Here is a 16,385-nt window from a genome sequence, read left to right as displayed (position 1 = left end):
CTCAGAAGTTACTACTCGACTCATTGCTGCTCCCATCTGTTGCACACGTAAGCACAGCAGAACAGATGATTTTTTTCTGAGCCTGAGGTCTTCGACTGACCCTCCGTAAATGCGTCTTGCCAAAAAGCAGACTCGGGGGAGGAAAGTTGTCAGATATAATAGAGAAAGAAAAGGACACAGGCTTCAAAGTCCACTCCAGCAGAACATGGAAGTGACCTGGCTGGAAATGAAACCCGTAGTCTGCTTCCCCAGCCTCCTGGAAGCCTCTAACAGCTCCACAGGCAGTGAGGGGAGAGAATAATTTCACTTCAAGTTGAAATAAAAATAATTTTCAGTAGCATTCTGCAGTACTTTTAAAATACTAGAACCGTGAAATATGGTGTGATGATAACTATCAGGCTTGTAAGCCTGGTAACTAGGACTTTTACCTTGAAGATCTCAGTATGGGTACTTTAAGCCTTTTAAAACAGAGTTAAATCAATTTTTTTTTCCCTAGTTCTGCTAGCACTAGCCTTTCTTTTCGCCCCCTCAAAAACAGAGCAACTCCCTCTTGAGAATGTTATTTACTTTCCATATTATGTGCTTACCGATTTCTGGAATTGCCAATGTATTTGGATACCTGCATAAATTTAAGTTTCAAGAAAACTGTAAGGCTGAAACAAAAGAGAGAGACTGCTGCAGATGGGATACTGGGAAGGAATTCTCGTCTGTGAGGGTGCCGAGGCCCTGGCACAGGGCCCAGAGAAGCTGTGGCTGCCCCGGATCCCTGTGGCCTGACTGAACTAGAGGTAAAGCCGCCTGGGTGTCCTGCCCACGGCAGGGGGTGGGAAGGGATGGTGGAACGAGATTGAGGTGAATGTTTTGAGATTAATTCGTGGGTTTTTTAATAATATACTTTATAAGCCTGTGTAGTAGATATTTTAGAGTTAGTTTGTGTTTTACTGGATAACATCACTTTCTTAAGCGTAAAGGAATGCGGGGTTCCTGGAAGACATTCCTCTGCCGAGAGGGACGATAATCACCCATCGCGGAGAGAAAGGAGGGTGTGACCCCTGGCTGATGGAGCTGAGCACCGCCATCAGCCACCGTCAGCCGAGTGCTCAGCGCCCCACAGCCATCATCCCGACTGTCGTCAAGGACATACATCTCAATACCCGGTTCCAGCAAACCCGGACAAAAGCTTCTGTCTCCCCGGAAAAAACTATTCACCTGACTTGCAACCGTAAAAGACCCTAGATGAATATGAATCAAGAATCATACACACAAAGAACCCATGACGTAATCGGTTGCCCAAGCCCAAAAACTGTATAAAAACGGGCTCTGCACACTCTGAATTTGTGAACCGGAGGGGGACTCTGTGCCGTTCCATGGTAACTATTTTTAACTCTTTTTGCTCACCTGAGCACCGGTCGCTGGGCAGGCCCGACAACTCGGCCGGGGCGGGACCGCGGGAGCACCACCCTGCCCGGGCCGCGATATCTCCGGGCCGCTGCCGCTCCCGCTCCGCCCGCCCCTGCCTGCGGGAGCAGCGGCGATTCCGGGGTGCCGCCGTGCCGGCTCCGAACCGGGCATGGCCGGGAAGCGGAGCGGGGCGCCTGCGGCCCGCGGGACGAGGAGTTCGATGGCGCCCGCCTCACGGCGCTGCTGCGGAACCCCGCGGCCGCCGCCAAAGGTGAGGGGCTCTGCGTGGCGGGAAAGGCGCGCCCTGAGGCGGCCGCGCTGGACAAAGGCGGCCGCGCCGTCCCGGGGCTGAGGCGGCCGCGCCGTCCCGGGCTGAGGCGGCTGCGCTGGACAAAGGCGGCCGCGCCGTCCCGGGCTGCGGGGGCCGCGCCGTCCCGGGCGGAGGCGGCCGCGCCGTCCCGGGCGGAGGCGGCCGCGCCGCGCCGCGCCGTCCCGGGCGGAGGCGGCCGCGCCGCGCCGCGCCGTCCCGGGCGGAGGCGGCCGTGCCGCGCCGCGCCGTCCCGGGCGGAGGCGGCCGCGCCGCGCCGCGCCGTCCCGGGCGCCGGCGGCTGCGCTGGGCAGAGGCGGCCGCGCCGCGCCGTCCCGGGCGGAGGCGGCCGCGCCGCGCCGTCCCGGGCGGAGGCGGCCGCGCCGCGCCGCGCCGTCCCGGGCGGAGGCGGCCGCGCCGCGCCGCGCCGTCCCGGGCGGAGGCGGCCGCGCCGCGCCGCGCCGTCCCGGGCGGAGGCGGCCGCGCCGCGCCGCGCCGTCCCGGGCGGAGGCGGCCGCGCCGCGCCGTCCCGGGCAGAGGGGGCCGCGCTGGACAAAGGCGGCCGCGCCGTCCCGGGCTGAGGCGGCTGCGCTGGACAAAGGCGGCCGCGCCGTCCCGGGCGGAGGCGGCCGCGCCGCGCCGCGCCGTCCCGGGCGGAGGCGGCTGCGCTGGGCAGAGGCGGCCGCGCCGCGCCGTCCCGGGCAGAGGCGGCCGCGCCGCGCCGTCCCGGGCAGAGGCGGCCGCGCCGCGCCGTCCCGGGCTGAGGCGGCCGCGCCGCGCCGTCCCGGGCTGAGGCGGCCGCGCCGCGCCGTCCCGGGCGGAGGCGGCTGCGCTGGGCAGAGGCGGCCGCGCCGTCCCGGGCTGAGGCGGCCGCGCCGCGCCGCGCCGTCCCGGGCGGAGGCGGCCGCGCCGCGCCGCGCCGTCCCGGGCGGAGGCGGCCGCGCCGCGCCGCGCCGTCCCGGGCGGAGGCGGCCGCGCCGCGCCGTCCCGGGCAGAGGGGGCAGCGCTGGACAAAGGCGGCCGCGCCGTCCCGGGCTGAGGCGGCCGCGCCGTCCCGGGCTGAGGCGGCTGCGCTGGATAAAGGCGGCCGCGCCGTCCCGGGCGGAGGCGGCCGCGCCGCGCCGCGCCGCGCCGTCCCGGGCGGAGGCGGCCGCGCCGCGCCGTCCCGGGCGGAGGCGGCCGCGCCGCGCCGCGCCGTCCCGGGCGGAGGCGGCCGCGCCGCGCCGCGCCGTCCCGGGCGGAGGCGGCCGCGCCGCGCCGTCCCGGGCGGAGGGGGCCGCGCTGGACAAAGGCGGCCGCGCCGTCCCGGGCTGAGGCGGCTGCGCTGGACAAAGGCGGCCGCGCCGTCCCGGGCGGAGGCGGCTGCGCTGGGCAGAGGCGGCCGCGCCGCGCCGTCCCGGGCAGAGGCGGCCGCGCCGCGCCGTCCCGGGCGGAGGCGGCCGCGCCGCGCCGTCCCGGGCGGAGGCGGCCGCGCCGCGCCGTCCCGGGCGGAGGCGGCCGCGCCGCGCCGTCCCGGGCGGAGGCGGCTGCGCTGGGCAGAGGCGGCCGCGCCGCGCCGTCCCGGGCGGAGGCGGCCGCGCCGCGCCGTCCCGGGCTGAGATGGCTGCGCTGGACAAAGGCGGCCGCGCCGTCCCGGGCGGAGGCGGCCGCGCCGCGCCGCGCCGTCCCGGGCGGAGGCGGCTGCGCTGGGCAGAGGCGGCCGCGCCGCGCCGTCCCGGGCGGAGGCGGCCGCGCCGCGCCGCGCCGTCCCGGGCGGAGGCGGCCGCGCCGCGCCGCGCCGTCCCGGGCGGAGGCGACCGCGCCGCGCCGTCCCGGGCAGAGGGGGCAGCGCTGGACAAAGGCGGCCGCGCCGTCCCGGGCTGAGGCGGCTGCGCTGGATAAAGGCGGCCGCGCCGTCCCAGGGGGAGGCGGCCGCGCCGCGCCGCGCCGTCCCGGGCGGAGGCGGCCGCGCCGCGCCGCGCCGTCCCGGGCGGAGGCGGCCGCGCCGCGCCGCGCCGTCCCGGGCGGAGGCGGCCGCGCCGCGCCGCGCCGTCCCGGGCGGAGGCGGCCGCGCCGCGCCGCGCCGTCCCGGGCGGAGGCGGCCGCGCCGCGCCGCGCCGTCCCGGGCGGAGGCGGCCGCGCCGCGCCGTCCCGGGCAGAGGGGGCCGCGCTGGACAAAGGCGGCCGCGCCGTCCCGGGCTGAGGCGGCTGCGCTGGACAAAGGCGGCCGCGCCGTCCCGGGCGGAGGCGGCCGCGCTGCGCCGCGCCGTCCCGGGCGGAGGCGGCCGCGCCGCGCCGTCCCGGGCGGAGGCGGCCGCGCCGCGCCGTCCCGGGCGGAGGCGGCCGCGCCGCGCCGCGCCGTCCCGGGCGGAGGCGGCCGCGCCGCGCCGCGCCGTCCCGGGCGGAGGCGGCCGCGCCGCGCCGTCCCGGGCAGAGGGGGCCGCGCTGGACAAAGGCGGCCGCGCCGTCCCGGGCTGAGGCGGCCGCGCCGTCCCGGGCTGAGGCGGCTGCGCTGGATAAAGGCGGCCGCGCCGTCCCAGGGGGAGGCGGCCGCGCCGCGCCGCGCCGTCCCGGGCGGAGGCGGCCGCGCCGCGCCGCGCCGTCCCGGGCGGAGGCGGCCGCGCTGGGCAGGGGCGGCCGCGCCGCGCCGTCCCGGGCAGAGGCGGCCGCGCCGCGCCGTCCCGGGCAGAGGCGGCCGCGCCGCGCCGTCCCGGGCTGCGGCGGCCGCGCCGCGCCGCCCCGGGCTGAGGCGGCTGCGCTGGGCAGAGGCGGCCGCGCCGTCCCGGGCGGAGGCGGCCGCGCCGTCCCGGGCGGAGGCGGCTGTCCCGGGGCACGTCGCAGGGGGTGGGTGGCACCGGTGCTGCTGCTGGCGGGGCTGGCGCACATGGCACCGCTCGGCCCCTCAGGGTCGCGGCCGGGCCGGAGCGGGCCCTGCACGGGGCGCCGGTGCCCCGGGTTGACGCTGCGCCTTTGCAGGGCTGGAGACGTTCGTGTCCGTCGCCAGGACGCTGCCATCGGCCCAAGTGTACGATGTCGTGGAGGGATACGTGAAAATTTCCATGGAGTGTGCTGAGATATTCAAGCTTCTCGATGGAGAAAGGAAGCCTGAAAGTGAAGTAAGTTGGACAGGGGGCTTGTAATTCAGGGACTGGCGGCTGCAGTCCCAACAATCCCACCCTGGAGAAGAAGCGACAAAAGGTTGCCAGAAAATGGTCACAGTGGCCAAGGCTGCCAGAGCTCCAGGAAGGTTTGGGCAGCGCTGTCAGGCGTGGGACTGTTGGGGTGGCTGTGCAGGACCAGGAGTTGGACTGGATGATCCTTGTGGGTCCAGCTCAAGATACTCTGTGGTTCTGTGAATAAATGCTTTGTGGTGTAGATAACTCTGATAATTGATTATGGCTTTGGTTTGGTTTTTTTCTTTTTTTTCTGGAAGTAGCAGTGGCAGAAGCACCTACCGAGTGGGAGATGCTCTTTTCAGTTCATAGATGTTCCTGGATTTAATGACACACACAGCCAATCGTCCCGTCCAAATCAAGCTGTTAAGGTTCTTTAAATGTTATCAAAAGATCTTTTAGGAAATAAGGGGATCAATAAAAGCAGTTAAGTAAGCAAAACAATAGTCTGGTGAAAGTAAATGTTCTTAGGTATCTCCCTGATATATCAGTATTTCTAGGAAGCTGCTGGTAAAGTTGACCTCATTTTTCTTATTTTAGCTGGACACAATTTATCCTCATCAGAATATGACGAATGAACAAAGAGTTCAATAATTTTTCACTCTGAATGCTGGTGCAGCATTGCTGACTGCTTACAACATAGTACTGTATTGTGTGGCTTTTTAACCATCGCCTGCTATTCTTTGTCTTCCAGTATCATTTTTATCTGTGTCGTGTTCAGTGACAGCCTTCCCTCAATATCCCATTGCTCACAGGGGCTGGTGTTTGTAATGGGCGCAGCCCAGTGCTGTGTGGTTTCTGGATTCCTCTGCAGGGAAATAATTGCAAGACCGGAACAGCCCCAGTGTTTTTCTCGGGGACATTTTGTTTTTCGTCGTCCACTTAGGAGCAGCCGTCTCTTAAAGCAATGATTCCTTGAAACTACATGCTCTCCAAAGTGATCTTTTCCGAGAGGAAGCGTTAATTTGGGAGAGAATCTAAAAGTTAATGTCACTTTCGTGTGTGGAAGCTTTCCTCTTGGGGTGGGGTTACCCTTTATCGATGGTGGTTATTACTATTTGCTCAGCTAATAATTTCAAGTCTTACCTGATATTGTCAGATGCTAACATACTTTTTTATCCGGCAGATGCTGTTAGTCTTTCAAGCCCTAGAAGCCATTTTACTGAGGACAGCCAGCGACCGCTCACATTTGTGGGAATGAACATCGTCAGAAAGTTGATTCATTCCTATATGAGACTGGTCTATGCTGCTTTGTATTCTGAAAATCACAAGTAAGTCTTCTTGGTGCTCTGCTGGAGAATCTCTGTCAGTTGATCTGGAGGGACTGTACGGGACGTTTCAAAATTCATCTTGAGTTATTGCTAATAATCCACCTTTATTTAATAATCCTTTTCCACTTGTCATAAAATAATTGCCTGTGGAAGTCTTTGCAAAGTGAAAGCTCTGATGCATCATACAATCCAGTGCTGTAGGATAATTTCCTGAAGGTGTAGTTTTCATCGGTTGGGCCTGCCCTGGTGAGAGCTAACACTGGTGGTACCTTGAGTCCTCTTACTTTATTGCTGCTTGATTTGTGGGGTGGAATGTACTGCGTGGAACAGGGCTGGGCAGTCTTCCTGTGACAGCAAAAAGAGCTGCTCTTGAGTTCTTTGTTTTCCTGTATTTTTTTTGGAGTCAGGTTGCCATGTTTATAATAGATTTTTCTCTTTCAGACTGGCTTTTTCTGTAATTTTTTCAGTCTCCTAAAACTGAGGTCATTTTAGGTTGCTCAATAACTGTTGTTATTTAGTCCAGACCAAACAATTTCTCATGCTCCTGTGGATGGGGAAAAAAGTTGCAAATGCCAGAGACATTTCAGTACAGACCTGGGAGGAAGAGGGAAGCAGAGAAAAAATCAGACTGAAATTGACTTGGCCGAGGCAAATGACTCATCTTTCAGTCTTTGAGCAGAACTGGAAAACCTTTTCTCTGCTTGCCTAGTTCATAGGCACAGCTGTGCTTCCTGAGCTGTGCAGTTGATCTTATTGCAGCAGGCTTTTTAACCTGACAAAGAATCTCAAATGTGTAAACTGGAAACAAATTTTGAGGCTGTGCAAGATGTGCACTTCTGATGAAATGTTTAAAGATTGCAGGTTCTGGAGGAATCCTTCTAGAACCTGCACAGAGGGGGCTGCAGATTTCTGGTGGGAGATGCTCTGCATTTTCTGTGCAACCTCTTTGCTGTGCAGAGGGATTTTCTTTATTGCATGTCTAGATGGGATCTCTGCTTGAACCACACGGCTTTTTACAGATTGTCCATGACAGATGCACGATGGACAAGTTACAAATCTGTTCATGGTAGTGGCTGTTCAGATGATGGAGGTCTGCTGTCCTCTTATGTATTCCTGTTGAAATAAATGGCAGACCTCTATGAATTTAGGAGTTCATAGAATCATAATTAAGGCTTGCGTAGTCCAGCCCCACTGCCATGAACAGGTCATCTTAGAGTTGTTCGTTTTGGCACTTTCACCCTTTTAAACTACTTGATAAAGGGAACATCCAGCCTCACCTTATGGCCTAATTTTGGGGAAGAATATGAAAAGGCATTTCCTTCTCCCTTCCTCCCTCACCCCTCTTTCCCAGCTGCTGTTATTACTACCTAAAATAATTGCTTTGATTATTTAACTTCCCTTCTATTTTCTCTTGAAGTTTTAATCTGTTGGTTTGGTGATTAGTATAACCATGATCCTGGAAATAACCTGCAGGTTTTCCCTCTGCTTTGTCTTTTTAGGATGAGCCAGGGGTGCCTTACACTGCTGTCAGCAATGGTGGCTCAGGGCCCGGGTTCAGCAAGGGATCTATATAGTCATTTCGATTTCAATGAAATACCTGCCTGGATTGTTGGAAAGAAGATGCAAGAAGGTAAATTAAGGTCCTGCATGCAATGAAATGCTATGCCATGGCTCCACCAGCATTTTTAGCTAACTGTTGGGAACAAACTGTTGCCAATGTTTGTTGTATTTTCATCTGCAAGAGCTTAACTCTCCCTTCCTGTCCTGTGTCAGGCTGAAGTCCTTGACTGTGCCTAACTGGACACATGAAAATGCCTTACGTGTTGCCAACGAGCTGTGGAGAAACATAAATGTACAGTTTCTGTGAACTGTCCTTCTGGTGTCTAAAACAGAGTGAAAGCGATAGTACACTCCTGGAAACTAGTCAGTCATTTTGTGGTTTGGTCCCACTGAAATAAATGGAAGTTGGAGAGGGGATATTGCTCAGTACTAATACAGGGTAATTGTGTTTGAAAGCATAAACAGAATAATCCAAATTATCTCTAACTGGAAATCCTTAAGAGGAATATGTGAGTGAGGGGAAGAAGTCACTCCTCTTTTTCCTGAAGAAACTATCTCTTGTTTCCTCCCTGTTTGCTAAAAATAGTCAGGATTGACACAAACCAGAACAAGAATATCTAAGTGTCATTCCAAATGCAAGTATAAAATTAATCCAGTATTGTTTGCAATGTTGACATATTGTTTCTAGATTTTAAAGATTACTTGCAGAGTGAATGTGTAAGTTTGTGTTAGGTTTGTGCCATGTGAGGTGAAAATTCAGACGTTTTCTTTATTAAGCAGTCAAATGGAAGGCAAAAAACCAAACATCCCTTTTTCCCTGGAACCACCTTTTATAGTTCTGGAACTGTCAGATTCCTCGAGTTTTGACCTCACTGCAGGAGTTGTCTGCAGGAGTACCTCCACCCTTAATTTTGAGTGCTTGGGTGTAGTCTTTTGACCACAAGCTGCTCAAGTGCTCCAGTAAGGTACAAGGAAACAAGCATCCAAAAGGTCTTACTCTTGTACAGCTTTCCATGAAATTGTGTCACAGCTGGTTATCAGAGGTGAGTTTTTAACACAAAAATACCAGGCCCAAAGCTTCCAGCAAAATTTTGTTTGTTTCTATATTTCTTCTTTCAGCCTTTTCATGAGTCCCTGCTGCCTTATCTTTTGCATACACAGAATCATCTTTACATGCAGATTATTTTGCACAGCAGGTTTATAAAAAATTGTAAACCATGGGGGGACTCTGTCAAGGAGTGTAGTGATAGGATGAGGGATGAGGTTTTTTTTAAAAGAGGGTGTATTTACATAGGATATTGGGGGGAGATTCTTGGCCATGAGGGTGGTGAGACGCTGTCCAGCACAGGTTGCCCAGAGAAGCTGTCACTGCCCTGTCCCTGGAAGTGTCCAAGGTCAGGTTGGACAGGGCTTGGAGCACCCTGGGTTAGTGGAAGCCATCTCTGCCCATGGCAGGAGGTGAATGAGGTGATCCTTAGGATCCTTTCCAACTCGAACCATTCTGTGATCCGTTGTTCATATCCTGTGGTGCTGTTACAGGTCAGGGTGTCGCTGCTTCCACTGTGCCTGAGTTGGTAGTTTTATACTTGCCCCTTTTAATGGGCATTTTTGTGACCTGACCAAGCAGGGCACAAGTGAGGAGGTTCAGTGACGCAGGGTTTGGCATGAAACTGCTGTTCATGTTTCCTTTTTCTTTAGATCTGTGGCCTGGTCTCATATCTCTGGAATTGAAGAGCACGTGAACTAGCACATTTTCCTTTTTAGGTAAAAGTGATCTGCTTCATGCCAGAAGCGTTTTAGCTGAATACACTGTGGATGTATTGCATGTAAATGTGGGTCTGTGGCTGCATGCAGCATGTTTACAGAAGTTGTTTCATTTACCCATTTGTGGCGCTGGTACAGGTAATCAGCAGTTGCAGTATTGATTCTGCAGTTGGGTACCGCCTGTGTGCTGACAGCTTTTTTTTTAATTTTATATTTACATTTTTATGTTTCCAGGGGAGAACAGATGCCCGCATGGCCTGTATTCAGTTTGCTCTCTCCTTTCTCATTGCTGGTGGCAATGCAGTCTTGGCACAGGTGCTGGAATTAAAAGGTACTTCATAATTGCATTTGGGTTTTTGTTTTCTAAGGCACGGTCATTTACATGACCTAATTAAAATGCAAACCAGGTAGAGAGCACTAATGGGGCAGCAAAATGTCAGCACTGACAGTCCAAGGCTTGGAAACCAGTGGGGCAGCTAGGTTCTGTAGGACTGCAGCTGTAGTTCCTCAGCATTCTGTGGTCATCATGCTGTCACTTACTCCCAGTTCACCTTTAACAGCTTTATTTGCATAGTGGCCTCTAGAGAATTCCTTTCTAATGGGAGCTGAGACTCAGGCAAACAAAGTTTATTTGTGGCTTTCATCCAGTTCTTTCTAGCTCCCTGAGGGAGATGAAGTTAACAGGGAAGAGTTAGGTGTTGATTGTTTTGGTTCATGTGCTTTGCTTGCTTTCATTAATGGCTGGATAACAAGTAGCTTTTATGCCTCCTCCTGTTACAACTGAAACCTGAGATGGCTTTTCCTAGGAAGTGAACAGTTGCATTAAGTGCTACTGCTGTTTCTCTCAGACAGGTATTTGTTGTCTGCCTCTTGCCAAAAGCTTACGCTCACAAGTCTTATTTTGAAAGGGGAAAGGGAAAGAGAGAAATTTTTAAGTGAAATAATAAATTTGCCACAAACTGTAGTGTACTGTCTCGTGCACTTCCCCAGCCAAACCTACCTGACATTAGCTAAAAGTAGCGCGCCCAGAAATCGGCAGCACGACCATATCCTTTCCTTCGCTTTTTCCTGTTGTTCAGCCCTGCACTGAACAGCAGTGGGACTGGTGGGGTTCTTACAGGGAGTATTCAGATGCTCAGGTTGTGCTTTATATGTGTGAGCACTTGTGAGTCAAATTAGAAACGGCAGCTCTCGATCTAAGCACCGAATAAGTGGATTTAGTTTTGAAAGTATTCATACAGGAAGGTGTGGGGAAGGAAACTGGGGATTCTGTGGGTGTTTTTCTCATTCCTGTTGGGAAGACGGCAGGTCATTTCCTAGGCAAGCGTGCTGGAAATAAAGTTGCTAATGCTTGTGCTGGGTAATGGAGGTGCGACACTCCACTCTTGCTGTGAAGGAAGGAGAAGCCAATTATGGAAATATTTTGTTTAGGTTCAGATGATGCTGAGATGCTGCTTCTGAAAGCTGCACTGCTTCAGGTCATGTCTTTATCAGAAGGTTGTGCCCCACTTGGTAGCACAAAGCAACTTTGATTTTAGCAAGCTGCTAAAAGGTATGTGATGGGGGTTTGTATTTCCTCCAGTGTTTTCTCTGGCTGTTTACAAAGTCCACAGCAGAAGGGAAGGTTTGCTTTTCTGTGGAGATAAAGGAACTGTTTTCTAAAAGTAGCCCATTTTAGTTTCTCTGTTCTGTTTTTATTATTTATTAAGTTTTTGTTGTTTGGTCTTACTGTTGGATTGCCTGGGTGGTGACTTTTTAAAATGTGTTGTTGTTTCTCTGATGAGGGCCACAAAGATCCTACCCAGGCTCCGAGAGGCTCAGACACCAGTGCTTTGTGCTGCTGATGTCAGGTCATATGGGGGCAGCTCAGGTTCTGATTGCACTGCGAGAGCTCCCTGACCTGTCACAAGAATAAGTGAGGTTATTCATGAGCTGGTGATAGCAGGGATGCAGGGAGAGACATGAGTGTGAAGTTCCATTGTCTGGAGCAAGTATTGTCGTGGTATAAGCATTTGTTGAGTTAAATTCTGTATTTTGCTCTCCAGTTTGTCCTTTGTCCTGCCTGTAGGTCACAGCTTTTCAAGGTTGCTGAGACTGATAGAAGAGATTTTATATTTCCATGCACGACCAGTGCTTTGTGCTGGGGTTAGGTGATGAAATCTCCCTCTGAGGGCTGGATTCCCGCCTTGGGTTGGCCAGCCTTCGCTGCAGTGTGTCTGGGGATCCCATGACATGAAGATCTGTGAATTGCCAGCTTGTCTCACAGTTGTGTTCTAAACCCTAAAACAGGAATGTTCTGAAGTCTCAGGCAGATGGACCGAAGTGAAGTTTGTTTCTTGCGTTCGCACCTCAGGTATCGTCACTGGAAAGGGCCTGCGGGAGGAGGTCCCTCCTCTTCTGCAGCACCAGATCCTGAAAGTGGCTTTGGAACTTCCTGCCAACAAGTTTGCCTGGTTCAGAGTACAGGTAAGAGGCTGGTGCAAAGTTATGTTTGCTTGCTCTGTTGTCCTCAAATGTTTTCCTCTGGCATCGCCTTGTTTTAAATTAGTCCAGACATTTTAGGGGTGACCCTTTTGTAAAGCAGCAGGAATTACAGTCTTAGCAGTAGTGAAAACTCCCTTCTGAGCTGGAAGGTTTTTTACAGGGAAAACATTTTTTGCCTCCCTGATGAACGGAGGAGGATGTTGCTGTAGCTCTTTGTGTCTCTGGAGATGTTCCCTCACAAGAAAGAGTGTGCTGGATTCCACTTGTCTGGAAAGCCTGAGCTGCAGACCAGGGAAATGAGCTACTGATGGGAGCCGTCCCACCCCTTCCCAAGGAGGATTCCAACATTTTTTAATGCTCTCCATAATTGGTGGAAGCCATCAGGGCCCCAACTCTATTTTACTGCAGGCTTGTCAAATAAGAACTCTGTCAAGACTTGGCTTGTCATGTCAGGAGAAAAGAGTGGACCTGGCTTTGAGGAGGTAGCAGGGATAGACATGGAATGATTAGGGAATGAAATATGATTGATGAGGGAAGTTGCTTTGTCTCGGGCCCTTTCAATAGTTGGGGGTTTCTGTTACTACGGTCTTCTTCCGCTTTTCGGGCAAACATTTTGCAAATGAATGCAACGATGCTGGCTCATTGACTGCAAAGTAGTGTAAATGATCCCACTGGTTTCTGGCCTTGGGACTTTTGGGCAGGTCTATAAAGTAACACGCTTACCTTGCGTATCATTGTCAGTGCAACATAGTCCTATACAGTGTTGCTGTAGCAGAGGAATTCTAATACATTTTTCTTGTAGGACATCTCTGAAACAGAGAAGCTATCTGGTGAAAAATCAGTCTTCTATTTACTGATGAAAATGTTTGTTACAAGTACCCACTCTCATCTGAAAACTTCCAGCAAACAATTAATCTTCAGGGTACGTATTTGAATTGAAATATCGGGATATTCACTATATCCCACAGGTCTGAAATGCCAGGATGGTAAAATTTGTTCTTGAAGCAGCAGATACCTTTACTGCATGATTGTGTGGTCGACACCGGATTCAGGTTTAATTTAGCGATGATTTTCTTTGTTAGATCAGTAGTTTTCTAAACTGTCCTACAGGCTATTTGTAAGGCGCACTTTTTTTCTGCCTGTGATGACATGAAGATGTACAACCCTCTGAAAGCAGTATAACCTGCTTTCCAGAAATTATAGAGGTAAGGTTTTTATTGTCCACTATGCAGTTGACAAGTCCCACTAGTGAGTGGAAAGAAAAGGCCTCTTGAGTTGAGGGGGTGAGGAGAGTGGCAGGTACTTCTTTTCATCGACCTGCGCTTCCTCTTTCCTTTCCCAAAAGAAGGGATCATGAAGTTACTGTACAAAAAGATCTGCATCTCTTGGAGTTTTGTATTTGAGGTGTTTTGAGGTTTATTTACACACCTCCCCCTTTGTTTCCTGGACAGGTTTTACGTGACAGTGGCGTGTTTGAGTACACATGGAAGGGAACTTTCAGTTTGGCTGGAACATTTGGATAATGCAAAAGAAGACCAGAAGGAAGCAGTGATTCAGTTTTTGGAAAGGGTAACAGTGTTCAAATTAGCTGGATGAACAATGCAAAGAATAATGTTGGTGGGAACTAGAGATCTTGTTCTGTTGTTGAGAAACCTGTCAAAGACCAGTGAATGGATTCTCAGAAAAGCATTGTTTGGGGTTCTTTATACAGAGGTGGCATCATTCTTGTCTCAAATGGGAGGACAGGAAAATTATTTGCAGGAAAATGCAATCCAAAAGGATCAGTTCTTATTACAGCATTGTTGGTATAAGTGTAGAGAGCCGTATGTGTGGTACCTTTTATCTCCTCTTTAGGTGCCAAAATTATCAGACCTCAGTGAATTGTGGTCTTTTACAAGGAAAGCTGACACTTGCTGTTACTCTTCAGGATGTTGAATGCCCAGTGCTTCATTTCCAGTGCGGTCTCCCCAGGGACTCAGTCTGTGGTAGCAATCTGGATGCCAAATTGCAGTGGACCTTTCTTTTTTCCACTCCCATGCAGAGAAGGAACCGTAGACAGAAGGCTGCAGAAGTGATATGGAAGTTGTCCTTCTAAAACCTGCCCATCTTCCAACACCTTTTTGCACACGGTCTTTCTTAGCAGCATATGCTTCCCCTGCGCTTGACAGCCAGTGCACTTACCTTCCTCTCCACCTTTGCTGACAGATCCTGCTGAAGCTGGTGCCAGAGCCCTGCCCCTGCACAGACAAGGCAGCAGACCTGGTTCAGGAAGCCAGCATGCTCCAGGTCACCGTGTTTAATTAAACAGGACTCTGATAACATCAGCATCCCCGTCTCTCACATTGCTGGTATGTGGTGACTCCTCAAACACAATTTCACGACTTGGGGCTACATTTTCTATCCCCAGTAAGCAAACTGGGGATGGATAACTATAGAAATCCTGTTAAGTAAGGACCTCCAGGACTCAGCCCTCCATGTGAACTTGGTATCAGAAGTAGAAGTTGGAGTTGCAGTTACCACTTTAACCCCCAAAAGTAATTTCTGATGTGGTTGTGCCACTTTAACAGTATTTGAAGTCTCTATTCATGCTCTTGCAGCAGCATTTTTGAACTCAAATGGAAATTTAGTCCTTCTGCCTGGGGCTGTTCATAGAATTGTGGAATCCCAGAATGGTTTGGATGGGGAGGCCCCTTAAAGCTTGTCAGTTCCACCCCCTGCTATGGACAGGGAGACCTTTCAGTAGCCCAGGGTGCTCCAAGCCCCATCCAGCCTGGCTTTGGGCACTGCCGGGGATCCGGGGGCAGCGACAGCTTCTCTGGGCAGCCTGTGCTGGACAGCAGCATTGACAGGCAGAGTGAAGTTCAGCTGTGATTTTTGTGTTGCACTTAACAATGTATTGCGTGACAAATGGGGCTTTCATCCTTTCTTTGATTTTTTTTTTTTTTTTTTGGAGGGATTGAATTTAAAAAAAATGCCTTATATTCCTGGAGTGTTGCGTTCTGCCTCTGTTGTTTTCCCAGTTAGTCTAGATCCTCTGCTTAGATTTTTTTCTTCACTTATTAGATGTCCTGATTATATGGTGGATGTCCTGAGCGAGGGCAGTGATGGCTTAGATGAAGAAATTGGGCTCTCTTTAAATGAAGATGTGATTGTCCAAACATTTCCCTTCAGTGCTGTTGTTTCTGCTGCGTTGGAAGCCAGGAATATGCTGTTGCTTCAGTCTGAAACTGGAACAGGTACAGATTTTTTGGTTTAATGTGTCATTTCTACCAGTGGAGTGAGAAGTGGCATCATTTTTACCCATTTTTAATAATTTTTTTACCATTTATCGTTTTTTAGCTTAAGACATGACATTATCTTCCCTGCAAGCAGAAGGAGATTCAAATCCATGGTGTTTCTTGCTCAAGAGAGGCATTGAAGCTCTGTAGGTGCCTCTGCCACTTTTCCCTGACCTTGAAGAGAAGAGACACTGTCCCTGCATGGACAGTCTGGGTCTGGAGGTAGTTGGCTTCAGTAACACAGTGTTTTAAAGGACAGAGTGTGGAGACCAGGAGAGGAAAGTGGTTTCCATGGCTGTAGGCAGCTCTTCCGAGATCAGGGAGAGAGGACTGCGCTGTTAAATAGGAAATGGATGCATTTTCCAAAGAAAACTATTCCAGAAATGAAGCTCTGGTGGCAAAGTTCTGCCACCTCCTTGAAGAAAGCGCTGGAGTCCCAGGGGCATCAGGTGGGCTTGGAGCAGGACTTGCCAACTCCACAGCACCTCACTGCGTTCTCTGGGTGTATTTGGCGATCGAGTAGCACCGGGGGTGGACTGGAAGTCCCAATTCTGAAAGAAAATTCTATTTAACTTGCACACGTTCACTGGGGTGCGTGCCCCCGGTGCAAATCAGCTCTTCGCTGAGGTGGGGCTTGGCAGGGGTGTTTTGCTGTTGAAATACAGGCATGTTTAGCACAACACAGTGAGGGTGGATTATTTACTTCAGCAAGTACTGATGTGTGGAGGATTTTTCAGGTATCTCAGTGGTCAGGAACATTTGTCTAGGTCACTACAAACACTTCTTGATCTTATTCAATACTTTTCTGAGTGATGCTTTGTGGGCTGCTGCCGAGGCCCAAAGGAATGAGGGTTGCCCCAGTGTCTGTGCTCATGTTAATAGTTTAATTTATTTTTACTTTTCTAGGAGCACGCATCGTGGAGTACCTTGTTGCTGTTTTCACTGACCTCCTGCCCTCTCAGAGAGAACCACTTGCTCTCTGCTTGATGTTCCAGCCCTATGATAAAGATCTCAAGTCCCTGAAAGTTGTTAAGTATCCTCAGCTCTACCAGTTCAGCCAATACTATAAACTCTGGATGCCCAAGCAATCTCAGGATCATGTGGTATGGAATACCTGAAGTTACTGAATTCTTGAGACAGTATTCCTATAAAAACCTTGCAGTTTCTA

The 16,385-nt window shown here is 52.8% G+C and overlaps 1 protein-coding gene across 1 annotated transcript; it reads left to right on the top strand.

The window, feature by feature from the left end:
* Nucleotides 1–1,059: 1,059 nt before the first annotated feature.
* LOC136290787 (nucleolar pre-ribosomal-associated protein 1-like) lies at nt 1,060–7,604 on the top strand. Its single transcript, XM_066185093.1, has 4 exons — nt 1,060–1,222; nt 1,421–1,672; nt 4,664–4,803; nt 5,987–7,604. Exons 1-4 carry the CDS (start codon nt 1,060–1,062, stop codon nt 6,059–6,061), a joined length of 630 nt encoding a protein of 209 aa, XP_066041190.1. The 3' UTR covers nt 6,062–7,604.
* The last annotated feature ends 8,781 nt before the right edge of the window (nt 7,605–16,385 follow it).

Source organism: Chamaea fasciata, unplaced genomic scaffold, assembly GCF_029207755.1.
Source record: "Chamaea fasciata isolate MVZ Bird 193981 ecotype frontalis unplaced genomic scaffold, bChaFas1.0.hap1 SCAF_6, whole genome shotgun sequence".
NCBI lineage: Eukaryota > Metazoa > Chordata > Aves > Passeriformes > Sylviidae > Chamaea > Chamaea fasciata.
Note: the sequence above shows the minus strand (reverse complement) of the source record. Positions and strands in the feature narration are given on the sequence as shown.

Excerpts from the sequence above, each read along its gene's own strand:
- LOC136290787 (XM_066185093.1), top strand. The coding sequence starts at position 1,060 with ATGGAGCTGAGCACCGCCATCAGCCACCGTCAGCCGAGTGCTCAGCGC. Across the intron at positions 1,223-1,420 it reads TATTCACCTGACTTGCAACC|GCCCGACAACTCGGCCGGGG; the intron begins GTAAAAGACCCT and ends GTCGCTGGGCAG. Across the intron at positions 4,804-5,986 it reads AAAGGAAGCCTGAAAGTGAA|ATGCTGTTAGTCTTTCAAGC; the intron begins GTAAGTTGGACA and ends TTTATCCGGCAG.